This window comes from Mesoplodon bidens (genome assembly GCF_964165515.1).
Source record: "Mesoplodon bidens genome assembly, chromosome: 2".
NCBI classification, from domain to species: domain Eukaryota; kingdom Metazoa; phylum Chordata; class Mammalia; order Artiodactyla; family Ziphiidae; genus Mesoplodon; species Mesoplodon bidens.
Window position 1 is genome coordinate 152193728 of NC_138177.1, and position 27603 is coordinate 152221330.

General features: G+C 40.5%; 1 protein-coding gene across 1 annotated transcript in view; it reads left to right on the forward strand.

The window, feature by feature from the left end:
• Positions 1-24946, forward strand: part of ZMYND12 (zinc finger MYND-type containing 12) — a gene marked incomplete at its 5' end in the record, with an annotated part of 41986 nt that extends 17040 nt beyond the window's left edge. Inside the window, 7 exons of the mRNA XM_081224951.1 lie at positions 1661-1802; positions 2479-2650; positions 9979-10148; positions 12444-12566; positions 15121-15232; positions 16465-16614; positions 24629-24946. Coding sequence (XP_081081077.1) covers positions 1661-1802; positions 2479-2650; positions 9979-10148; positions 12444-12566; positions 15121-15232; positions 16465-16614; positions 24629-24720 — 961 coding nt within the window. The 3' untranslated portion in view covers positions 24721-24946. The remainder of the gene's footprint in view (positions 1-1660; positions 1803-2478; positions 2651-9978; positions 10149-12443; positions 12567-15120; positions 15233-16464; positions 16615-24628) is intronic.
• Positions 24947-27603: the final 2657 nt, after the last annotated feature.

The following is a 27603-nucleotide window of genomic DNA, read 5'->3' on the forward strand; positions in this document are numbered from 1 at the left end:
CGGGAGAGGCCTGCGTACCACAAAAAAAAAAAAAAAAAAAAGAATACAGACATAAAAGCCATATTGTCTGTTTCCATTTATATGCAAAGTCCAGAACAGGCAAATGCATAGAGAAAATAGATTAGTGGCTTCTGGGCAACAGTGATTGGAGGGAAGAATGAGAGTACCTGCTAGAATAAATGGAGTTTCTTTTTTGAGTGATGAAAATGCCCTGGAATTAGATAGGGTGATGGCTATATGACCTCATGAATATAATAAAAACATTGAACTGTGCACTTTAAGAGGATGACTTTTATTGTATGTGAATTATATATCAATATCAATTAGTATCAATTATATAAACGTATTTGGAGGAAGGGTCAGATTAGGTAATAGATTTGGGAGTCATTCATAGAGGCAATTATGTAAGGAATAGGAGGCAATTCCCTGGTGGCCCAGTGGTTGAGACTCCACGCTTTCACTACCAAGGACGTGGGTTCAGTCCCTGGTAGAGGGAACTACGATCCTGCAAGCCACGTGGCACAGCCATAAAAAAAAAAAACAAAAGAATGGGAGTAGATTCTCTGTAGGAGTGCTGTCCACTAGAATTTTTCTGCAATGATGGAAATGTTCTATATTTGTGCTGTCCAATTAAGTGTTTAAAAAATACTAAATATGCATATAAAACAGTCAGAAAAGCTGTATACCAAACTGCCACAATGCTTCCCTCTGGAGAACTAAAAAATGACTGGCTTTGGAGTACAGGCCTAGAGTAATTACTTACTCTCGACACCTGTGCTTCCTTACCTTAAAAAAATAATGATTTGTCTTGTTTTCAAAAAGTTAAACAGTTACTTTCATGACCACCTGCTGCACCACTAGGACTGGAGGGCATTCACAGTGTATTCTATGTGAGTGGCCCTCCTAGAGCACAGAAGACAATGCAAATGGTGCTCTCCCAAGCCATGCAATATATATATATATATATATATATATATATATACATATATATATATATATATATATACCTATAATTGGTGTATATATATATACCTATAATTGGTGTATATATATATATATATATATATATATATACACACCTATAATTGGTATATATATATATATACCTATAATTGGTATATATATATACACCTATAATTGGTATATATATATATACCTATAACTGGCATATATATATATATATACCTATAATTGGTATATATACTATTTGTAGGGAAAGTGTCTCCTAGAGCCTCATCAAATGTAAATTTCTTTCCTTTCCCTAAGAAAAAGACCCTTAAATTCATCAGCTTCAGTGTTCAGATATTTTGAAAATGACCTTAGACCAATGCAGAGTTAAAGTTGTCTTTGTTGTTATTAATGAAGAAGAAAAGCAGAATAACCACAGCATATAACTGCCTGCAGAAACAACATCCTCCCGCACCCCTGGTTTTTACACCACCACCCAATAACCGCATGAAGGAAAAGCGATTTGTGTCAGAAATGGCTTTGGGCTCCCTGCCTGGTTTGTGTTGGGCTTACTTTTCTAGTTTCTAGGGCTGGGCCAGCAGTAGGGCCAGGCTTACTTTTCTAGTTTCTAGGGCTGGGCCAGCAGTAGGGCCAGGAGAATCAGTGGTCAAGCCAAAGGTAAAGATAATGAAGTCCATGTTTTTGTTGTCAGTGGTGTGGTTCATCAAAGAGCTGATTGGGGCAGCATCCATGAGAAGATATGTCAGCTCCTGATTCCCCTGCGCACTTCCATGCCCTTCTACAACTCAGAGGAAGAACGGCAGCATGGCCTGCAGCAGCTGCAGCAGCGGCAGGTAGGGCTTATGGGACGGTTGCAGCGTTAACTCACGGATGCAGAGAACCTGCCCAGGGAAAAGGTTGTACTGTGCGAGGTCACTAAACTATAACCTCTGAGGGCAGAGACTTGGTTTTATGTCTTTATGTCCTCAACGCCATTGTTGTTCTCCACATATCTACTGAAAACCTGCAGCATTAGTGAATATTAGTTATATTAGTTAATATTAGTTAATATATTAGTTAATATTAATATTATATTAGTTAACATTAGTGATATTAGTGAAGCAGGATAACTCCAGAAGGAAAAATATGTTTCTTTCAAACTTAAATAGAAAGGCAGAACATTTTAGATTGTCCTGAGACATTAAAGCTTTGCTAAACTAAAATTTTATTAGAAATGTAAGAATAATAATCATTTAATAATTTTATATTGAGCACTCATTTATGCCAAGCACCAACCTAAGATGAAAAGATACTTGTTCCTGGACAAGTTGAGGAACTCACAGTCCAGAGTTTGCCTTTTTAATCACCTATTTTGGGTCTCATGTCCACCTCAATGCAGACAGGCTCACTGTGTGCTCTTGAGCAGGTCATCAGGTGTTGGCCCTATCTCCAGGTGTACCTATATCCACCATTGCCTTTTACCCTTAGACTGTCTCAGATAGTCTAGTTTCTTTTTTTTTTTTCCCACAGAAGCATTTGATCGAATTTTGCTACACCGTAGCCCAGAAATATATCTTTGAAGGAAAACATGAAGATGCTATCCCAGCAGCTTTGCACTCTCTTCGCTTCCGCATGAGTGTTCATGGCCTGAGTTCAGTAGAGCTGGTACCTGCTTACCTGCTGTTGGCCGAGGCCAGCCTTGGTAAGTGAAACTGACTTGAGACCCCCTGGAGCCTGTAAGAAGTGCTATACTGGGTCATATCAGTGGCCAAAACATCCAGCTTTGGCAGTGGCAAAGGAGGAGCCTTTTGTGGAGGAGCAGGATTGCTGTAAAGTTTGGCACAAGGTGGGGAAGGAGATGTCATGGACTTTTTGGTAAAACTGAACGAAATCCACTCTAGCTGGCCTTAGCAAAAGGAGGAAATGTATTAGGATGCTGAGGTGTCCTAAGGGAAGTGAGACTTCATGAGATACTCTACTCAGAATGCTATAACAAACCAAGGCTGGTGGTCTCTGTTTCTGTCTCTTGGGTCTTGGGGTCTTGTTTCTTGTCTGTTTCTAGGTTTCCCTCTCTGCATCTGCTTTATTTTCCATCTCTGCAGACCAGATTTTTCTACCCTATTCTTACTGCAGAAGACAGCTACCCCAAAATGTCAGATGTAGCTGAATTTACATTGAATTTACATATCCTCCAGGTTCAAGGTGGGTTATAGAAACTAATTAGCATCTGATTTCCAATGTTAAATTCCTGGAAGAAAGAATTGTGTGGACTCAGCTTGAGTGCGGCATCTATCTGTATCTACCTTTGTGTCAGGGTCACATAGTTCAAACAAGAAAATAGGAACCTGCTCCTATGGATGGCAGAGGCAGTTCTGAGAGCAGGGCACAGACATCACACATGGTGGTTGCTACAACAGGAAAATTAGCATTTTTGAGGGGAATTAACATTTTTGAGCATCTATAGCCTTTTAGGTACTGTACTACTGCTTTATATCTTAAGAGCCACTATTTAAAAAAAAACTTTTTAAAAAGTAAAACTGTAGGAAATACAGTACAAAGAACTTTTTCCCTAAGCTATCTGAGAGTAAGTTGCTTAGTTGATGCCCTATGCCTTGACTACTTCAGTATGTATTTCCTACAGAGACGTCTCCTTTATAACCACAATACAAATATCATCCATGATTATCTACTGAGCAGACCCCATTCAGCTTTTCCAGTTGTCCCAATCACATCTTTACAGCAAAAGGGTAGAGTCCAGAATCACACTTTTCATTTTGTTGCCATGTGTCTTTAGTCTCCTTCATTCTGGAATAGTTTCTCAATCTTTCCTTGACTTTTATGACTTTGACGCCTTCAAAGATTAAAGGCCAATTATTTTATAAAATGTCCTTCAATTTGAGTTTCTCTGATGTTTCCTCATGACTGGACTTAGGTGATGTGTCTTTGGCAGGAATATCACTGAAGTGATGCTGTGTTCTTCTCATCCCATCCTATAAGTTGGCACATGTTTTTATTTTGTTCCATTATTGATGATGTTCATTTAAGTTACTTTATTAAGGTGGTGTCTGCCAGGCTTCTTCTCTGTAAAGTTACTCTTTCTTCTCTTTGCAATTAATAAGTATTTTATAGAGAGGTATTTGGAACTATATAAATATTCCATTCCTCAACAAACTTTCAATGAATTCATTTATTTATTTATATCAACATAGACTGTTGTTTTCCTGTTTTATTTAGTGGGTTACAATCCATTACTATCATTAATTTGATGTTCAAACTGTCCTTGATTTGGCAAGTGGCAGCCCATCACACTGGCTTCTGTGTCTCCTTAACACATCCCCATTGTTCTTTTTTTTTGGCTACATGGCTTGCAGGATCTTAGTTCCTCGACCAAGGATTGAACCTGAGCCCTAGGCAGAGAAAGTGTGGAGTCCTAACCACTGTACTGCCAGGGAATTCTTCCCCATTGTTCTTTGATCACTTTCCTGCTTTCTGGAACATACCTCCAAGGAGCCCTGATTTCTTTCAGCAGAAAATGGAATTTAGAAGCCAAGAGTTGTGCACTGGACATACTCGTTGCTATTGAGGTATGGCTACTCCCAGGCTTCTCAATGGACAGAATTAGGGAACATGTGTAAATATAATAATGTGTGTATGCGCATTATTTCTAAATCTCCATCTCCGTCTCTACATCTGTATCTGTGTATGATCATGGGTCCATAGGAGTACATTTAAATCCACAGGATTCAATCTCATTTTCTCCCATTCCATGTTTATAGCTCCCTTCTCTGACAGTGAGAATGCTGGCTTCCATTTTCATTGATGTATTTATGTATTTAATTGGTTACCCTGTATGAGCCAACCTCCCATCTCCAATCCTATCCTTTCCCCTTGCAGATGCCCTCCTTTCCTTTTGGGGGCTCTGACTCCTATTCTGGGATGCCTCTTCTGTATGGACCCCCTCCTCACTGGTTTGGGCTCCGACTTCATACCAGGCCACTTAGCTGAAAGAATGCCCTCTTTACCCTACTCAGATCTGACTCCCCATTCTGGACTGTCCCTCCTCCAAAACTAGTGGAAGAGCACTAGACAAGGAAATACAGCCCAGGCTCTCTTTATCTCTGACACTGAGTAGCTATGGGATTTTGGAAAAGTCACCCTAGCCTAAATCCCATCATCTTTTATTTGGACTACTACCTGCCAACTGGTCTCTGCACATCTTCCCTGGCCTCCTTCCAACCTGGTCTCCAAACAAAATGTGACCAAGTCACTCCAATAAATAAAGACCAAGTTCCTAAAGCAAACTATGAGTCCCTGTTTGGTCCAGCCTTTATGAATTCTCTCACCTCACCTCTCATTCTTTTCTCTCTCCCTTTCAGTTGTGTTGGCCTTCTCTCGGTTCCTTAGAAGCACTGTGATGCTTCCTTGTTCTGGAAGGTTCTTCTCTAGCCACTCCCCCCACTTCTCTTCCCCTCCCCTTCACCTAACTAACTCCTATTCATCCTTCAGGTCTCAGCTTGAGTCACCACCCCCTGATTAGAACCCTTTCCCAAGCCCCCAGATTGGGTCAGGTCTCTTTTTATGTATCCACTTAGAAACCTCTTTCTTTTTTCTGGGCACTTACTTTGATAATAATTATACATTTTTTGATGAGATTGTTTAATTAAAGCTCCTCTCCTGCACTAGACCATAAGTTCAGGGAGAACTGGGACTCTCTCTATTCTTTCTCCTCGTAGTGTCTTTACATCCAGAACAGTACTTAGTGCAGGGAAGGTACTCAAAAACTCCTTAGAACCCGACACCTAAATGGGAACTATGTAAGCATTTGTTGAATCTGAGTCCTCTTCACAGGATTCTTTTGAGGTTTAAATGAATTCATGTATAATGGACATGAAAATGCTTTGCAAGCAGAAAAGTGCTGTCTAAATGGAAGGTTTCATTCTAACTCCCACAGTTACTGATTTAAAACCTTGCCAACCTTTTTGAAAGTCTACATAAATCACATCCCCTGTGGACATGCCTCTCCCACCTTAGAGATTCCTCCAGACTGGAGTGGAAAAATAAGAGGCATTCATACTTTTTTTTCAAAGTAAAACTTTGGAATTTTAACGCACTAGAAATGACATTTTCAGTAACACTTCAAAGAGGAGCCACCTTCCTCATCTTCCCCCACTGTTTTCAGTGTTTTGGAACCGGGAGAATCTAGGTTCAAATTCCAACTCTTTACTAGCCATGTGATCCTAGTCATCAAGCTTTTTCTTACCTTAGGGCTCTCACACATACCACCTGGAATGCAGTTTTCTCCCTCTTACATGGCTGATTTCTTTTCAACCTTCAGGTACCTGCTTAAACACCACCTTCTCAGAGAGGTGTTCCCTAATCATCCAAAGTAGGTTTCTCCGTGCCTTTTTTGATCACTGTGTTCTGTTCATTTCCTTCCTAGCACTTCATTTTTTGTTTCTTTATTGTGTAACGAATTCACTCAACTGTGAACTTTTTAAGGTCAGGGATCCAGCATGCACTGAGCATCTGGCAGAGTGGTAGAGACTCAACAGATTAGATGAATATAGGGTTGAATGAATGCGCAGTTTCCTCCTCTGATATTTCTTTTGCAGACTTAAATCCCAGATGCAGATGGCCTAGCCTAGTGTAAGGCATGTGTAAGGCATAGGGTAAGGCAGGCCCTCAGTAAATGAAGACTTTTGCTTCCCCTGAGCGCCTCACAGCCACACCTTTGAATCATCCGTGACTGTTTTATCCTGTGCTCCTTTACTTTCATCCGCAAGTCCTGCACAATCTTCCCCCATCATGTCTCTCAGATCTGCCACTAACCCAGTGTAAGCCTGTTGTCTCACCCTGAAGACAAGTACCACTGCCCCATGCATTGGCCACCCCTTCTCTCTCTACTGCATATACCCTGAAAGTCCCCCTTTAGGAGAGTCTCACTTCCTTTGGCAACTTTAGGTCTCTGTTACCTCTACTCCATCCCTACACCTCTCCAGGTAAGCACTGTATGTAGGAGGGCATGCCTGAACTTACCCACTCGCTGGTCACAATCTTAGTTCTGACCTGCTTGTCACAGCTTGTTCTTCTCACCTCATTATACCCTGCTCTCTGAATTTGCAGCCTTGTAGTTTCTTTCTCGCAAATAGGCTTTTTCCTTTGGGACTGATGCTTGTTTAGATGTGGTTCAGCTTGACATGGGGGCCTTTCTTTTTTTCAGCAATACCTCTGTAAATGAGAAGTGGACAACGAAAAATGTAAATTTCCAATATATATCAATGCCCCGTACCAACTGTTTCCCAAGATAAATGTCTTAGCTAAGAGTCATTTGCTTCTTTAAATTTGATAGGACCTCAGTCTAAAGCTCTTATTTTTTTAAGCAAAACCCAGGTGGAAAATGTGGCTCGCCTATTTAAGTAACATGAGCCAGGATCATGGGCCATGGCCTCTTGATTCTGATCTAATATTTTCCCATTTTAGTGTGAGCATCGGTCAGGCAAAGTTACTTGCTACCTCTTGTTGACTGCTTCTTCTTCACCTCTCCTGTAATTCAGAGAGGTATGATTACAACCAGAATAAAGCAATGCTTACATATGAAGTAGGCCTGGGAGGAAGCACAAGAAGAACAGAAGGTTGACTTATGAGGGATCCGTGTCTTCATCTCTTGACACTTTACTGATGCCATTTTTGCTGCAGCACCCATCACACAGAACCCTTCACACGTAGGGCATGTCTCCTGCTCTGCAGAACGTTCTCAAAGTAGTTTTCTGCTTCACTTCTGACAACTTCCCTAGGAGGTAAGTGTAGGCAGGAAACTATTACGTATCTTCTTTTTTTTTTTCTCTTGTCTTTTTTTTTTAACATCTTTATTGGAGTATAATTGCTTTACAATGGTGTGTTAGTTTCTGCTTTATAACAAAGTGAATCAGTTATACATATACGTATGTTCCCATATCTCTTCCCTCTTGTGTCTCCCTCCCTCCCACCCTCCCTATCCCACTCCTCTAGGCGGTCACAAACCACCTAGGTGATCTCCCTGTGCTATGTGGCTGCTTCCCACTAGCTAGCTATTTTAAGTTTGGTAGTGTATATATGTCCATGCCACTCTCTCACTTTGTCACAGCTTACCCTTCCCCCTCCCCATATCCTCAAGTCTATGCTCTAGTAGGTCTGTGTCTTTATTCCTGTCTTACCCCTAGGTTCTTCATGACCTTTTTTTTTTTTTCTTTCACAACTAAACAAAAAGAGTTAAGTGTCAAGAGTATTTGAATATTAGAAATAAAGGTGACTTTCACTTAACCACATGAAATGGTTAACCACATAACCATTCTAGCTCCTGAATGTCTCTTTTATATACTCCATCTTCATTTGCTGCCTTAGTTCAGGGTCTAGTACCTGCCTGAACTATATCAAAAGTCTTCTAGTGAGTGTTTTCCTTTTCCTTCTCCCCTCTGATCTCTCCTCGGCATAGTGCCAGAGGACTCTTCTAAATCTAACTCTGGTTCTCACTCCCTTTCTGAAAATCCTCTAATTTTTATCCACATGCATCAAGCTCCTTGGCACGACTTCCTAAGTCCTCCATGATCAGTGCCCTGCCTACCTCTTTAGCCTCATTTCCTGCCACTTGATCCCTTATACTTTGTGCCCCAGCATCACAGGCCAATATATAGTTCTCTAAGCACAGCACACCATTTCATATCTCTATGACTTTGCATATGTGTTAATTATCCCTGGGATGCCCTCCCTCCCTTAACTATCTAGAAAACTTATATTCATCCTCAAAACTTAGCTCAGACTTTTCTGACTATCTTAGCTTGGCTGCTATAACAAATACCATAGACTGGGTGGCTTAAACAACAAACATTTATTTCTCACAGTTCTGGTGGCTACAAGTCCATGATCAAGGTGCCAACAGAGCTGGTGTCTGGTGAGAACACACTTCCTAACTTGTAGACAGCCGCCTTTTCTTGCTATACCCTCACATGGCCAAAAGAGAGATCATCTCTCTCTTGTCTCTTCTTATCAGGGCACTAATCCCATTCATGAGAGCTCCACCCTCATGACCTAATTACCTCCCAAAGGCCCCACTTCGAAATACCGTCTCATTCGGGATTAGGGCTTCAACATATGAATTTTGGGGGGACACAAACATTCAGTCCATAGCACTGACCATGCCTCTCCCCACTCCATTGTCCCTCTCTACCCCATCCAAAGAATTAAACACTTCCTACTCTCTTCCACTTCCAAACCTTATAATGTTACTATCATTGCATTTACACTATATTACAAATATACTTGTTTTCATGTCTTCATTCCGCCAACCAAGCTGTACATTTTTCAAGAATAAGGGCTTTGATTCATCTTTGAATTCCTATCCCTTAACACAAGGCCTGGCACATAAAAAGTATCAAATATACGTATACATATATTTTTAAATTGAGATATAATTCGTGTACCATAAAATTCTCCCCTTTAAAGTACAATTCAGTGGTTTTAGTATATTCACAAGATTGTGCAACCATCATCACATCTAATTCGGGAACATTTTTGTCACCCCCAGATGAAACCCAATACCAATAGCAGTCACACCTCGGTTCCCATGCCTACAATCCTGGGCCACTTACTAATCAATCCACTTTCTGATTTGCCTATTCTGGAAAATTTATATTAATGAAATCATACAATGTGTGGCCTTATGTGTCTGGCTTCTTTCACTCAGTATAATGTTTTCAAGGTTCATCCATGTTGTAGTATGTATCAGCACTTTATTCCTTTTGTGCCTGAATAATATGCCACTCATGAATAGGGAAAGACTACACTTTGTATATTTACTCATCAGTTGACCAACATTTAAGCTGTTTCAATATTTTGGCTAATATGAATAGGCTGCTATGAATATTCGCATACAAGTTTTTGTGTGTCAGTAAGTATTCAAGTCAATGAATAAATGAGTGAATAGGTGATGACTCGTATTTCATCATGTGTTCTCTGGCTAGGATGTGGATTATAATCTTTATTTATTTTGGGCAGGTCTGGGCCGGATCGTCCAGGCTGAGGAGTATCTATCCCAAGCGCAGTGGACAGTCCTGAAATCAACTGAATGTTGTTATGCCACCCACTCCTTACTGCATCGGAACCTGGGACTTCTCTACATTGCTAAGGAAAACTATGAGGAAGCCCGTTATCATCTGGCCAATGATGTAAACAAACTAATAACACCCGATTGTTTCTGAGAACAGCTCTGTTTAGTTGTTGTTTGTTGTTGTTTTCTTTTTACTGAGAATTTCTCTGAAACTTTCTGTGTACAACTGTCTGTTTGGTGGAGTATTAGCAAGAACACAATTCTAACGACCTGAATTCAAGACTTTCCGCTTTCTGCCTGTGCATCCTTGTCCAGGTCACATCACTTCCCAAGCCTCAGTTGCTTGGGGGATGATAAAGGGAGGCAGAAGAGCATCCTGGTTAAGAGCAGGGCTTTGCTCCTGGTCCTAGCTCTGCCATTTCACCAGCCACACAGACTTGGATAAATTATTTAACGTTTTTCATCACCTGTAAGACAGAAATCATAAAATAGTCTCTGCCTCATTGGGTCATTGCAGAGAGGAATAAGAGGGCCCGACATGTGCAGTACTTTGGCTATGATTTTGATAAATAACATCAACGTCTCTACTACAGAGTGTGATTATTGCATTTAAATGAGCTGGAGGTATATGAAAGTGCTTTATAAACTATAAAACTCTGTACCAATGTTAGATAGGTTGATGAGGGTGATGACTGAGCTGTTCTTCCCAAGTTCATGAGGTTTCTGTTAGGATTTCAGTATTGGACAATATTACCGGAGGGAAGAGTTCCTGAGCCTGAAACCTGGATGAGGTTAGAATCAGACTGCAGTCTCCGTGCAGATTGGGTCTCTCTTCAGCCTCTCCACTGGGCAACCCTCCCTCTGGTTGCCTGCCCCTAAATTTGCTGGAAACACTGTTGTGCTGGTTCTTCTCCATATCCCCTTACCCCAAATGCATTCTCTGCCCTACTCTTCCCTGGGAGGCTGACCTCGGTGGACTCCATTGCTCTCTGGCCTCACTGGGTTTGGAGAGTGAAAGGCATGGCAGAGGAGTGGAAGTTAGGAGGAGAGAGAGGTTGGGGTATTCACTCTGCTGCCTTTCTGCACCAGCCCAGTCCCTGCAGGGCCAGTGTTCCTCATGGCCACGGCTCCTGTCAGGTAGCCTTCCTCCACAGCTCTAGCTCTTGCTGGGCCCTGGTAACCCTGCTTTCTCCCCTGGTTTTCTCAGGAGTTTGGACTGTAAACAGTCTCTTGCTATTGATAGTCCCTAGTGCTTCACTAACTCTTGTTGGTTCCGTACCCCTTCCACGTCTCTGTAAATAATCCTTTCATTGTACTAGCCTCAGGGAATATTGATACTTGTAAGGGTGCCATCTACTTCCACCTAGGAGCCTGACCAATGCACTTCTTCATTTGTGTTTCCTCTCTGTGCTTCATAGCCTTCAACACATCAAGCAGAAGCACACTCTCTCTTAAGCTGGGTCACGCAGTTAAGAATCAGATCAAGCTCAGCCTAACAAAAAAAAAAACCAAACCAAACCACCACAGCATTATTGATACATACCATAAAAGTCAATGGTATGTACAATTAAGTGTACAATTCAATGATTTTTAGTAAACTTAGAGTTGTGCAACCATCAACATAATCCAGTTTTCACCCTAGAGAGAGCCCACATATCCATTTGCAGTCATTTCTCATTCCCACTTTCTGTCTTTCTAGATTTACCTTTTTAGGACATTTAATATAAATGAATGATATGTAGCTTTTTGCATCTGACTTCTTTCACTTAGCATAATTATTTTGAAATTCACCCGTGTCGTTGTTTATATATCAATATTTCATTCCTTTTATCGCTATCATCTGGATATACCACAATTTCTTTACCATTCACCAGTTGATGGACATTTGGGTTGTTTCCATTTTTTGTCTATTATGAATAATACTGCTGTGAAGATTTGTGTACAAGTCTTTGTGTGAAGACATGTCTTCATTCCTCTTGGGTATATACCTAAGAATAGAATTGCTTGGTCATGTGGTAAAACTATGTTTAATTTTTTGAGGACTGCCAAACTGTTTTCCACAGAGGCTGCATCATTTTATATTCCCACCAGCATGTACAAGAGTTCCACTTTTGCCACGTCTTTGCCAATAAGTGTTATTTTCTGTCTTTTTGATTAGAGTAGTTCTAGAGTGTGTGAAGGTGTATCTCACTGTGGGTTTTATTTTGCATTTTCTTAGTGACTAATAATGTTGAGCATCATTTCATGTGCCATTGGTGTATCTTTCTGGTGACATGTTATCTGTTCAGATCCTTTGCCCATTTTTTAACTGAGCTGTTGTAAAAGTTCTTTATAGATTCTGGATACAAGTCCTTTATAAGATATATGATTTACAAAGAAAACTCAAGCACTCTCTTTCTTCCTTCTGCTATAGATTTATTTCGCCAGTTGTGCATTTGGAACAGAGCACATCAGGACCTCAGGAGGCTACTTCTACCTGGCTAATATCTTCTATGGCCTTAAAAAGTTGGACCTGGCAGACACATTGTACACCAAGGTGAGCTGGAGAATATGGGAGCTGAGCCTTGATACTTAGGCCTTGTATCTTACAACTGGTGTCAGACCATTCATGAGATATTCGAGGCACAGACAGATGAAGTGACTTGCCCCAAATCACATAGCTTGATACATGATATATTCCACTTTTCTTTCTTCTGGTTTCTCCACTACCAAAATAGTTTAGCCCTTAGCATCCATAGAGCAATTAACAAATAATAACTTATGGGTCAATAAGAACCAAACCCCTCCAAATAGGCTGTCAGATACCCTGTCATATCCCTAGGAGCAAGCTAATGTGGGCATATTGAGGTGTGGGATAAAGGAGGAGATGAAGTTTTTAAGCGAAACTAATTGTTGAAAGGTCCTGTGAAGGGATCAAAGAACATGAAAGTACTTTAAAATGTTCATCTTTACCTGTGAAATATGTTAAACTGTTTTATATATATATATATATATATATATATATATTTTTTTTTTTAAACTGCTTTTGATACCAAGTTTTTTACTGTCAGATGATTTGGGGCTGAGTTGCAAGAGAAGGTGACCTTGACAGAGTCTAAAGTACTAGGCTTCTTCTTTTTTTTTTTTAAATTTTAAATAGTTTTAATTTAAATCTTTTAGAATAGTATGTATCTATTCCAATTGTAGCTTGTCAAGTCTATACAATATTTTCCTCTTTTTAAAAAAACATTTTTATTGGAGTATAGTTGCTTTACGGTGTTGTGTTAGTTTCTACTGTACAGCAAAGTATGTACACATATATCCCCTCTTTTTTGCATTTCCTTCCCATTTAGGTCACTGCAGAGCATGAGTAGAGTCCCCTGTGCTCTATAGTAGATTCTCATTAGTTACCTATTTATACATAGTATCAATAGTGTATATATGTCAATCCACATCTCCCAATTCATCCCACCCCCGCTTCCCCCTTGGTATCCCTACGTTTATTCTCTACGTCTGTGTCTCTATTTCTGCTTTGCAAATAAGACCATCTATACCGTTTTTTTAGATTCCACATATATGTGTTAATACATGATATTTGTTTTTCTCTTTCTGACTTACTTCACTCTGTATGACAGTCTCTAGGTCCATCCACCTCTCTACAGATGACCCAATTTCGTTCCTTTTTATGGCTGAGTAATATTCCATTGTATATATCTACCACATCTTCTTTATCCATTCCTTTGTTGATGGACATTTAGGTTGCTTCCATGTCCTGGCTATTGTAAGTAGTGCTTTAGTGAACATTGGTGTGCATGTGTCTTTTTGAATTATGGTTTTCTCAGGATATATGCCCAGGAGTGGGATTGCTGGGTCATAGAAAACCCTCAGAAAGGGAGAAAATATTTGCAAATGAAGCAACTGACAAAGGATTAATCTCCAAAATATACAAACAGCTCATGCAGCTCAATATCAAAAAAACAAACAACCTAATCAAAAAATGGGTGGGGCTTCCCTGGTGGTGCAGTGGTTGAGAGTCTGCCTGCCGATGCAGGGGACACGGGTTCATGCCCCAGTCCGGGAAGATCCCACATGCCGCGGAGAGGCTAGGCCCATGAGCCATGGCCGCTGAGCCTGTGCGTCCGGAGCCTGTGCTCCGCAGCGCGAGAGGCCACAACAGTGAGAGGCCCAAGTACCGCAAAAAAAAAAAAAAAAAAAAAAAAAAAAAATGGGTGGAAGGCCTAAATAGACATTTCTCCAGAGAAGACATACAGATGGCCAACAAACACATGAAAATGTGCTCAACATCACTAACTATTAGAGAAATGCAAATCGAAACTACAATGAGGTATCGCCTCATACTGGTCAGAATGGCCATCATCAAAAAATCTACAAACAATAAATGCTGGAGAGGGTGTGGAGAAAAGGGAACCCTCTTGCAATGTTGGTGGGAATGTAAATTGATACAACCACTATGGAGAACAGTATGGACCTTCCTTAAAAAACTGTTTCCAATATATTAAAATGTTGGTTATCTTCATATAATAACATCTTACTTAGCAAACAACAATTTCTGTGTGTGATATAGGTTGTCATGCGGTGACTATTTATTCATATTTTAGACCCACTTCTGAAGAAGAGGCATTGTTGTGCAGCTGAAGAAAAAATGAGCTTTGGAATCAGGCAGACTTGAATTTAAATCCTGGCTGTGCCACATAGCAGCTCTTACCAAAAGTCAAGAGTGATCTTAACTTTTCTGAACCTCAGTTTATTGATCTATGAAATGGGAGTAATAAGAATACGACCGTAATTGGGATGTTGGGAGGATGTAAAGGTAGTTGTTTGTGCTCAACACATGGTAGCCATTGTAATTAGACCCCACCAGGGTTGTCCCCAGATCAGCCCTCCATGTGCCCTTTGCAGCCCAACACTTGTCACACTTACCTTGGCCAAGCACCTTTGGGCTCCTAAGGCTCCTGCTGCCTTCAGGCACAATGAGAGAGGGAGTCTGCAGACCGGCAGGAAGCCTGGCCAGAGGTGCTGCCCTCTCAGCTGGCTGGTCCAACGGCTAAGGTCCAGCTTGCTTGTCTGATTACCATCTCCTTTCCCAACAGGTCTCTGAGATCTGGAATAAATATTTGAACAATCACTATCAAGTCCTCTCACAGGCTCGCACCCAACAAGTAGATCTACTAGGCAAACAATTTGAGACTGACACTGGCTTGGGTAAGTGGCATTTCTCCCTAGGAAGCAGAGCAGTGACTTCATCTCTTCTGATCCACAGACTTTTCCCCTCAGAGGGAGAGCAGCTGTCCCTGTCGTGGGGCACATCAGTGCCATCTTCCCATTTTGCCAATGGGCAAACTGAGACAGGGGGATCAAAGAGATTTGACCAGCGGTGGGAAGAATTCAGGTCCCTACCATCACACACAGTCTTGCAGGGGGGTTAATAAGGGACAGATCTGGAGAAAAAAAGACCCTGCCAGAGCCCCCTGAGATTCCTGCAGAGCATCCAGTTTTTATGTGTTATCTCTCCACACGGAAGTCCCATTGCTCATTTGTTCTGGTGCCTTATCCTCTTCCTTTACTGGACAGTGAACTTCTCAGTGGCAGGGCTGAGTCTGATTCATCTCTCTACCCACAGCTCAGCAAAGGGCTGAAGGCTGAGTACAGCATCATTCCCTCTGAGATCATAAAAAGAGATGGAAGATCTAGTTTCTTCTCAAAAGAGACATATAGTGTAGTGGGTGAGACAGAAACTATGTGAAAGAAAAGAAAACTTCTACAAGTACAAATTATATTACAAGCTGAGTCCCAGAATGAAGAGGTGAGGACAGTTGGATGATGTTGAAGAGGGAAGGCTTCTTGGAGGAGAAGTTTTGAGCTAAGATTCAAACAACTAGTAATTTTATTGAATTTTCTCTCATTATAAAAGCAGTTCATGTTAAAGCAGAAAACTCAGAAATCATAGCTATCCAAAGACAGCCAACCTTAACATTACAGTGTATGTCTTTTCTGTCTTTTTCTCTAAGCTTAGCCTCACATGGGGAAAAGCAGAAAGGCTACTGCTTAAGCATCTTTGGATTTGGGGAAGAGGAATTAAGGTGCTGTGGCTGCCAGAAGCCCTGGCTCCCTCCTCTTGCTATAGAATGGAAGTTGAGTTGGACCCAAGAAATCCCACCCTGACAAATTCCCTGTACTGGGGGCCTAAGAGATCTAGTTTAGGACTCTGAAAGAAAGAAAGCTAAGCAACTCTGGGACCTGTAGCAATGAGTTTTGTTTTTTGTTTTGTTTTGGTTTTTTTAGGTTACTCTGATAATGACAGGCTGGGCAGAGCTGGTGGGCAGAGCTGGTTAACTGCCTGAAGGACAGGTGCCCTAACAGGGTGCTTATCCCTGAGGGTAGATGCAGCTGCCCTAGGGCCTGTTTCTTCTTTCCTCCCTTTCTTTCCATCGCAGATGAAGCCCAGGAAGCAGAAGCCATTCAGATCCTGACTTCGATCTTGAACATTCGAGAATCTACATCTGACAAAGCCCCCCAGAAAACAATCTTTGTTCTAAAAATCCTGTTCATGCTTTACTACCTGATGATGAATTCTTCAAAGGCAAGTTCCCCTAGAAAAGAAGCATGTCTAAAATGGAGGGAGAAGTTCCTCTAGTTGATTTCAGCTGTGTTTTGCCCAACTGCACTAGCTTTTACCCTCAGAGTGAGCCTTCACTCCAAAAAAGTTCAGATGCTCATGACATTTCTTATGTGTTGAGTCCAACCTGCACAATGGACATGGGGTTGTCTTCTTCCCTCAAGGGGGCCTCCCTAGGGTTACACAGGTTAACTGAGGCCGGGGCAGTGCTGGGAAGCCTGCAGGGAAGAAGGGCTCTGGGGAATCCTTGGGGGGATGGAGTAGTTGCTCTAACCATACTCAGGTAGTGAGTTCCCTGTTGCTGCAGGGATCCAGGCAGAAATAATTCGAAAGGTAGTTGTTCTTGAGTGCTTTTTATGTGGCAGTCACTAGCCTAAGTACTTTGCATGAATTATCACATTTAATTCTCATACTACCTTTACAAAGAAGGTATTTTATTATTCCCACTTTACAGATAAGGAAACTAAGGCACAGAGAGGGTCCATTGCTTGTCCAATTTCTTATAGACAGCAAGTGACAAATCTCAGGGTTCTTGATTTATTGATTGACTGATCCACTCATTCATTCAGGTATTTATTGAGGTTGTACCATTTGCAAGGCACAGTTTTAGGGACTGGGGGTGCAGTGGTGAACCACCAGCCAAGTTCCCTATTTCCAAGTAACTTACATATTTCTGGAGGAGGGGAAGTCACAATAAACAAGTAAACATATAAATGTGTAATATAATTTCAGAGAGTGAAAAGCACTACAAAGAAAAATAAAGCAGGCAAGGGGAGAGAGGAGGGAGGATGGTTGGAGGAGGCCTTTCTGTGTGGGTGACATGGGAAAATTTAAGATGTCCTTCCCCCGCTCCCTTCCTCCCTTCCTTTCTTCCTTCTTTCCTTTCATCAGCAAACTTTTACTAAGCACCTACTGTATACCAGGGCCTGGAAGAGCTCCCAGTCAGTGGGTTAAAATAGAGTGTGATAGCAAAGCCCAGGGCCCTGTGGGAGCACAAAAGAGGGACAGCGGCCCTATGTGGGATGGGGGTGAGAGGGGTTAGGGAACAGGGAACATTTCCATTGTATGTCCAAGTTTACAGTGGACAAAGCCTCTTTTCTACATTTCAGGGTCTCATTTTCCATTCAAGGAAGTCATTCCCCCAAGGTGTGTTAAGGGTGTTAGGTCTGCAAGGGGTCCTTAGAGAAAAGGGACACCTCTATCTACTAAGGATTGGCACCTCGCTTCCTTCAGGTCTGGACTCAGCTGTCTACTTTTCAATAAGGCTTTCCCTGCCCTCTGTCTGAAATGGCAAACCCCCACTGCCACCATTAATGCTTCCTGTTCCCCTTCCTGCTTTATTTTTTTTCCTTAGCATGAACCACTATTTAAGATACCATTGCATTTTAATTATTTGTCTTGTTTATTGCCTCTCTCCCCCACTATATTGTCAATTTCACAAGGGTAGGAATTTCTGCCTATAGTCACAGTACCTGGAACATAGTAGCCTTTCAATAAATATTTATTGAAAGACGGTAAGGAGAGAAAGAGGAAAGGAAGGAAGGATGGAAGGAAGGAAGGAAGGAAGGAAGGGAGGAAGGAAATAAGGGAGAAAAGAAGAGATGGAGGGGGGTGAAAGCACCCCCTGCTCAGCTTCCTGAGGCACACTTTCACCTTTGCAAGTAGAGCCATGTGGCTGACAGGGTCTTGGTGCTCCAGCCAGGTGTCAGGCCTGAGCCTTTCAGGTGGGAGAGCCGAGTTCAGGACATTGGTCCACCAGAGACCTCCTGGCCCCTCGTAATATCAATCGGCGAGAGCTCTCCCAGAGATCTCAGTCTCAACCCTAAGACCCAGCTCCACTCAATGACCATCAAGCTCCAATGATGGACACCCCATGTCAAACAACTAGCAAGACAGGAACACAACCCCACCCATTAGCAGAGAGGCTGCCTAAAAACATAATCAGTTGACACCCCCAAACGCACCATGAGACAATGTCCTGCCCACCTGCAAGACAAGATCCAGCCTCATCCTCCAGAACACAGGTACCAGTCCCCTGCACCAGGAAGCCTACACAACCTACTGAACCAACCTTACCCACTGGGGGCAGACACCAAAAACAACGGGAATTTCGAACCTGCAGCCTGTGAAAAGTAGACCCCAAACCCAGTAAGTTAAGCAAAATGAGAAGACAGAGAAATACACAGCAGATGAAAGAGCAAGGTAAAAACCCACCAGACCAAACAAATGAAGAGGAAATAGGCAGTCTTCCTGAAAAAGAATTCAGAGTAATAATAGTAAAGATATCCCAAATCTTGGAAATAGAATTGAGAAAATACAAGAAACATGTAACAAGGACCTAGAAGAACTAAAGAGCAAACAAACAATGATATACAACACAATAAATGAAATTAAAAATTCTCTAGAAGGAATCAATACCAGAATAACTGAGGCAAAAGAAAGGATAAGTGACCTGGAAGATAAAATAGTGGAAATAACTACCACAGAGCAGAATTAAAAAAAAAGAATGTAAAGAATTGAGGACAGTCTCAGAGACCTCTGGGACAACATGAAATGCACCAACATTCGAATTATAGGGGTCCCAGAAGAAGAAGAGAAAAAGAAAAGGACTGAGAAAATATTTGAAGAGATTATAGTTGAAAACTTCCCTAATATGAGAAAGGAAATAGTCAAGCAAGTCCAGGGAGCACAGAGAGTCCCATACAGGAAAAATCCAAGGAGAAATATTCCAAGACACATATTAATCAAACTATCAAAAATTAAACACAAAGAAATCATATTAAAAGCAGCAAGGCAAAAACAACAAATAACACACAAGGGAATCCCCATCAGGTTAACAGCTGATCTCTCAGCAGAAACTCTGCAAGCCAGAGGCAGTGGCAGGACATATTTAAAGTGATGAAAGGGAAAATCCTACAACCAAGATTACTCTATCTAGCAAAGATCTCATTGAGATTCGACAGAGAAATTAAAAACGTTACAGACAAGCAAAAGCTAAGAAAATTAAGCAGCACCAAACCAGCTCTATAATAAATGCTAAAGGAACTTCTCTAGACAGGAAATACAAGAGAAGGAAAAGGCCTACAATAACAAACCCAAAACAGTTAATAAAATGGTAATAGGAACATACATATCAATAATTACCTTAAATGTAAATGGATTAAATGCTCGAACCAAAAGATATAGACTGGCTGAATGGATACAAAAACAAGACCTGTATATATGCTGCTTACAAGAGATCCACTTCAGACCTAGGGACACATACAGACTGAAAGTGAGGGGATGGAAAAAGATATTCCATGCAAATAGAAATCAAAAGAAAGCTGGGGTAGCAATTCTCATATAAGACAAAATGGACTTTAAAATAAAGACTATTATAAGAGACAAAGAAGGACACTACATAATGATCAAGGGATCAATCCAAGAAGATGTAACAATTGTAAAGATATATGCACCCAGTATAGGAGCACCTCAATACATAAGGCAAATGCTAACAGCGATAAAAGGGGAAATCGACAGTAACACAATCATAGTAGGGGACTTTTAAACCCCACTTTCACCAATGGACAGATCATCCAGAATGAAAATAAATAAGGAAACACAAGCTTTAAATGATACATTAAACAAGATGGACTTAATTGATACTTATAGGACATTCCATCCAAAAACAACAGAATACACTTTCTTCTCAAGTGCTCATGGAACATTCTCCAGGATAGATCATATGTTGGGTCACAAATCAAGCCTTGATAAATTTAAGAAAATTGAAATTGTATCAAGTACTTTTCTGACCACAACGCTGTAAGACTAGACATCAATACAGGAAAAAACCTGTAAAAAATACAAACACATGGAGGCTAAACAATACAGTACTAAATAACCAAGAGATCACTGAAGAAATCAAAGAGGAAATTAAAAAATACCTAGAAACAAATGCCAATGAAAACACAATGACCCAAAACCTATGGGATGCAGCAAAAGCAGTTCTAAGAGGGAAGTTTATAGCAGTACAATCCTACCTCAAGAAACAAGAAAAATCTCAAACAACCTAACATTATACCGTAAGCAATTAGAGACAGAAGAACAAAAAAACCCAAAGTTAGCAGAATGAAACAAATCATAAAGATCAGATCAGAAATAAATGAAAAAGAAATGAAGGAAACAATAGCAAAGATCAGTAAAACTAAAAGCTGGTTCTTTGAGAAGATAAACAAAATTGATAAACCATTAGCCAGACTCATCAAGAAAAAAAGGGACAAGACTCAAGTCAATAGAATTAGAAATGAAAAAGGAGAAGTAACAACTGACACTGCAGAAATACAAAGGATCATGAGAGATTACTACAAGCAACTATATGCCAATAAGGTGGACAACTTGGAAGAAATGGACAAATTCTTACAAAAGCACAACCTTCGAAGACTGAACCAGGAAGAAATAGAAAATATAAACAGACCGATCACAAGCACTGAAATTCAGACTGTGATTCAAAGTCTTCCGCAAAACAAAAGCCCAGGACCAGATGGCTTCACAGGCGAATTCTATCAAACATTTAGAGAGGAGCTAACACCTATTCTTCTCAAACTCTTCCAAAATATAGTAGAGGGAGGAACGCTCCCAAACTCCTTCTTCGAGGCCACCATCACCCTGATACCAAAACCAGACAAAGATGCCACAAAGAAAGAAAACTACAGGCCAAGATCACTGATGAAACTAGAAGCAAAAATCCTCAACAAAATACTAGCAAACAGGGCTTCCCTGGTGGCGCAGTGGTTGAGAGTCCGCCTGCCGATGCAGGGGACATGGGTTCGTGCCCCGGTCCAGGAGGATTCCACATGCCACGGAGCAGCTGGGCCCGTGAGCCATGGCCGCTGAGCCTGCGCATCCAAGAGCCTGTGCTCTGCAACGGGAGAAGCCACAACAGTGAGAAGCCCGCGTACCACAAAAAAAAAAAAAAAAAAAAAAATATATATATATATATATATATATATATATATATACACACACACTAGCAAACAGAATCCAACAGCGCATTCAAAGGATCATACACCAAGATCAACTGGGGATTATCCCAGGAATGCAAGGATTCTTCAATATATGCAAATCAATGAATGTGAAAAACCATATTAAGAAACTGAAGGAGAAAAACCATATGATCATCTCAATAGATGCAAAGAAAGCTTTCGACAAAATTCAACACCCATTTATGATAAAAACCCTGCAGAAAGTAGGCATAGAGGGAACTTTCCTCAACATCATAAAGGCCATATATGACAAACCCACAGCCAACATTGTCCTCAATGGTGAAAAACTGAAACCATTTCCACTAAGATCAGGAAGAAGACAAGGTTGCCCACTCTCACCACTATTATTCAACACAGTTTAAAAAGTTTTAGCCACAGCAATCAGAGAAGAAAAAGAAATAAAATGAATCCACATTGGAAAAAAGAAGTAAAACTGTCACTGTTTGAAGATGACATGATACTATACATAGAGAATCCTAAAGATGCTACCAGAAAACTAGTAGAGCTAATCAATGAATCTGGTAAAGTAGCAGGATACAAAATTAATGCACAGAAATCTGTTGTATTCCTTTATACTAATGATGAAATATCTGAAAGAGAAATTAAGGAAACACTCCCATTTACTATTGCAACAAAAAGAATAAAATACCTAAGAATAAACCTACCTAAGGAGACAAAAGACCTGTATGCAGAAACTATAAGAAACTGATGAAAGAAATTAAAGATGATACAAATAGATGGAGAGATATACCATGTTCTTGGATTGGAAAAATCAACATTGTGAAAATGACTATACTACCCAAAGCAATCTACAGATTCAGTGCAATCCCTATCAAACTACCAATGGCATTTTTCACAGAACTAGAACAAAAAATTCCACAATTTATATGGAAACACAAAAGACCCCAAATAGCCAAAGCAATCTTGAGAAGGAAAAACAGAGCTGGAGGAATCAGGCTCCCTGATTTCAGACTATACTACAAAGCTACTGTAATCAAGAGAGTATGGTACTGGCACAAAAACAGAAATATAGATCAACAGAACAGGATAGAAAGCCCAGAGATAAACTGACGCACATATGGTCACCTTATCTTTGATAAAGGAGGCAAGAATATACAATGGAGAAAAGACAGCCTCTTCAATAAGTGGTGCTGGGAAAACTGGACAGCTACATGTAAAAGAATGAAATTAGAACACTCCCTAACACCATACACAAAAATAAACTCAAAATGGATTAGGGACCTAAATATAAGGCCAGACACTATAAAAGTCTTAGAGGAAAACATAGGCAGAGCACTCCATGACATAAATCACAGCAAGGTCCCTTTTGACCCAGCTCTTAGAGAAATGGAAATAAAAACAAAAATAAACAAATGGGACCTAATGAAACTTCAAAGCTTTTGCACAGCAAAGGAAACCATAAACAAGACGAAAAAACAACTCTCAGAATGGGAGAAAATATTTGCAAACAAAGCAATTGGCAAAGGGTTAATCTCCAAAATACAGAGGTGGCTCAACATCTAAAAAACAGCCCAATCCAAAAATGGGCAGAAGACCTAAATAAACATTTCTCCCAAGAAGATATACAGATTGTCAACAAACACATGAAAGGATACTTAACATCACTAATCATTAGAGAAATGCAAATCAAAACTACAATGAGGTATCACCTCACACCAGTCAGAATGGTCATAATCAAAAAATCTACAAACAATAAATGCTGGAGAGGGTGTGGAGAAAAGGAACCCTCTTGCACTGTTGGTGGGAATGTAAATTGAAACAGCCACTATGGAGAACAGTATGGAAGTTCCTTAAAAAACTAAACATGGAACTACCATACAACCCAGCAATCCCACTATTGGGCATATACCCTGAGAAAACCATAATTCAAAAAGAGTCATGTACCACAACGTTCATTGCAGCTCTATTTACAATGGCAAGGACATGGAAGCAACCTAAGTGTTCATCGACAGGTGAATGGGTAAAGAAGATGTGGTACATATATAAAATGTAATATTACTCAGCCATAAAAAGAAACGAAATTGAGTTATTTGTAGTGAGGTTGATGGACCTAGAGTCAGTCATACAGAGTGAAGTAAGTCAGAAAGGGAAAATCAAATACCATATGCTAACACATATATATGAAATCTAAGGGAAAAAAATGGTTATGAAGAACCCAGGGGCAGGACAGGAATAATGACACATACATAGAGAATGGACTTGAGGACACAGGGAGGGGGAATGGTAAGCAGGGATGAAGTGAAATAGCGGCATGGACATGTATACACTACCAAACGTAAAATAGATAGCTAGTGGGAATCAGCCACATAGCACAGGGAGATCTGCTCGGTGCTTTGTGACCACCTAGAGGGGTGGGTAGGGAGGGTGGGAGAGAGATCCAAGAGGGAGGGGATATGGGGATATATGTATACATATAGCTGATTCACTTTGTTTTATAGCAGAAACTAACACACCATTGTAAAGCAATTATACTCCAATAAAGATGTTAAAAAGAAGAAGAAGAAGAGATGGAGGGGGGAAGGGAGGGCGGGCGGAAAGGCCAGCTAGAGCCTGTCCCAAGATGTCCTGTGAAGCCTCTGTCCAAGTCAAAACTCTGGGCTGCTTGGCCCCCTAGATGGCAATTTACTTGTGGCACCTTCCACTTCTATGCCTCCCAATGTTGGTTCAAAGGGCCCTGAAATGTAGAAAAGAAGCTTTGTCCACTGTAAGCTCAGTGACCATGTTTTCCTGTTCCCTAACCCCTCTCACCCTCATCCTACATCTGTGGTTAGCTGTGAAGCCCCAGTGTATGTTCACAAGTTTCCACAAAGAACTCAGTGGCTGGTGTGAGAAGCTGAAGGGTCCTTTCCCATGTTTTGGGGGTCGAGCAGAGATGGGGCTTCCAATGTAATGCTTTTCTGTGACAACTTCCTTTTATCACTGCAATTGTATTTCAGGCAGAGGAATACGCCATGAGAGCCCTGGATCTAGCCAAAGAACAGCAGCTCAGTGTCCATGAACAAAACACCATTCAAGATTTACTAAATCTCTGAGGACGCCCATCCCATTACTTGGTGACCAAGAGCTCTGCATCATGGACTATTGAGCATCTAATGTATTCCAGCCTTTCATAGCTGCTTTGAGGTGCTATGAATTGCTGAAGTGCCCACCCTCATCCCCTGGGATTGCACTCATAGCTGTGTTTTTATTGTTTCACAGCATATGTTGGGGAATATAGAGCTTTTGGCATAGAAATCAGTAAAACTCTTATTTATCATGGCTCTGCATGACTTTGAATGATGTGTTATCAGCTCACTAACAAGGTATTTATAATTAAACTGCAAATAGTTTATCCTATTTCTCAGAGGTCTCCCAGTGATGCATTCTTCATAGGTCTTTGCCAAAGAAAGGGGTAGGAAATAGAGCTATACTGGAGTAAAGTTTCTCTATTCTACTGTAATTAAGTTAGCATTAATCTGAGGTAGATTGTGATTAAAATGCCCATTATAATTTCTGGAGCAATCACTAAGAAAAGTAATCTAAAAAACAGTTAAAATCAACAAGGAAATTAAAATGGTACACTAGAAAAGATCCACTTAATGCAAAAGAAGGCAGTAAAGGAGGAATGGAGGAACAAAAAGATGTGAGACATATAGAAAACAAATAGCAAAATGCAGACATAAATTGTAGGTCTTTGCCAGAAAAGGCCCCTGGGCCTTTCAAGGAGCTCCAGTATGGATTGACCGAGTTACCATTCCACATTGGTGTCTCTTTTCTCAGACATTTATTTGAAGGGAATGTGAGCCATCTATACTCTCTAGGGGGGAAGTACTCTGGAAGGTCCCCTGTGATGTAGGGGACAGAGTGTAGGCATTGGAGCAGACACGCCTGGGTTCAAATCCCAGCTCTCTCACGTAACAGCTCTGTGACCTTGATTCACCGCTTCCCACCCCTCCACACACACCCAACTTCCTCATTATGTTCTAAAATGGCCCAGGTGTGGCCATGGCTGTATCAGCTAGTGCCATCGAGGACTCTGGTCATTTAGTGCATCCTTTTTTTCTCCAGACTCGCTAAGCAGCCTGCCTATTACCACTTTGCTTCCTGGGTAGATCTGTACCAGGGAGAGGTTATGCAAATCAAGGACCTGTCGCAGAGTTTTATGTTCCTCACTTATATTAATTCCCTCAGGCACATATAATAAAAATATGTCAGATGGCCACCCTGCACCTTCAGGTCTAGGTAAAATCCACTTGGGGCACTCTTATGCTTCTGCAAGATGGCTATGAAGTCCCAGGGCCTTACTTTTCTCTTCTCACTTCAGTTTTTAGCTTCAATTATCTATACTCTGTCACTCTCCACATCTTGTCTTGTAGCTGTTTTTTTCGTCTCTTTAGGGACACATCCCTTCTTCTTGATTCTCACCTGCTAACCCCAAATATGAGCCAGCTCTTTCAAATAGATGTTGAATGAAGATTGGAGGAGTGAGGAGAAGGATCAATGGCTCTTCAGCGGATAATTTAAAAGAAAATATTAGAACTTCCTTATTCTAAAATAGTCCTTCAAAGTCCATTTCATTAAACTCTAGTTCTCTTCTTTACCATAGTCATTGGCCCCTTTCTCTTTTTCTCCCCTCCCTTATCTGTTTTCTGTTCTCTCCACCCATGAATTCTTGTTCATGACTCCTTCCCCATTGAGTATATTTATAAAATTACTGTTTCAATTTATTGTTCCTACTGACGGATTTTTCTCTTGGTTATGGCTCATAATTTTCTGCTTTTTCACATCATGTCTAGAAATATAATTTTCAGTCTTTCTGCTTTTCTAACACTTGCATTAAGGCTATAAATTTTCCTCTAAATGCTGCTTTCATTGATACCACATATTATGAAATGCATTTTTATTATCATTTGCTCTAAATATTTCTTAATTTTTTTGACTCATGAGTCATTTAGAAGTATGATTCTTAATTTCTAAAAGATGTTGTTACCTTTTTGCTGTTTTCCAGCTTAATTTTATTGAGATCATAAAATACGTTGTGTACAATTTTGACTTAGAAATTGTTTGGGGTTTGCTTTATGGCCCAGGATATGGTTAATATGTATTTGTAAATGTTTTGTGTGTGCTATAAAAGAATGGAGTTATTGGGCACATTGCCCTATATATGTCCGTTAAGTCAAATTTTTTTCATATTTTCAAACGCGGCATCTCCTTGCTGAATTTCTAATTTATTTCTGAGAGAGGTACATAAAATCCATCCAATATGGTTGTGGTTATATTTATTTTTCCTTGTAGTTCTATCAGTTTTTGCTTTACATATTTTGGGGCTTGGCTGTTAGGCAAGTACAAGTTCAAATATTGTAATTTCCTGGTGAATTGAATCCTTATTTTTTGTATTATGAAGTGATTCTCTTTATCTCCAGTAATGCTTTTAACCTTAGAGTCTGATGTTTTGGTCTGATGTTAACATAGCTATGCCTATTTCCTTTTGGGCTGGATTGCTTGTTATCAGCTAGGTGTTATCACTTACCTCTGCTTCAGCATTTACCTCTGCTTCGAAGGGGAAGCTTGGAACTACAGTTCCCAGTATCTCTTTCCTTTTATGATTCTGGATTAAATTCAGCCAATGAGGGGCTACTGCACAGGATTTGGAAGCCGGATGAGAAGGAACAGCCATTAATCTTCCTGAGAATCACCCACTGTTTCTTTCCTGAAAGCAGATTTCCTGTGAAAGCAGCTTGCTGACCTTTGCTTCCTGATCACCCAGACATTTCAAAGATTGTGTAAGATTCTAATTCCCTACATTAAATAAATCTCTTTACTCAAAATGCTCAGAGAGGCTTCTGTTTTCCTGACTAAATCCTGACCAAACACTTAGTATTTCTTCTTGCAGCCTTTCACTTTCAAACAATCTATACCCTTATGGTTTGGATGTA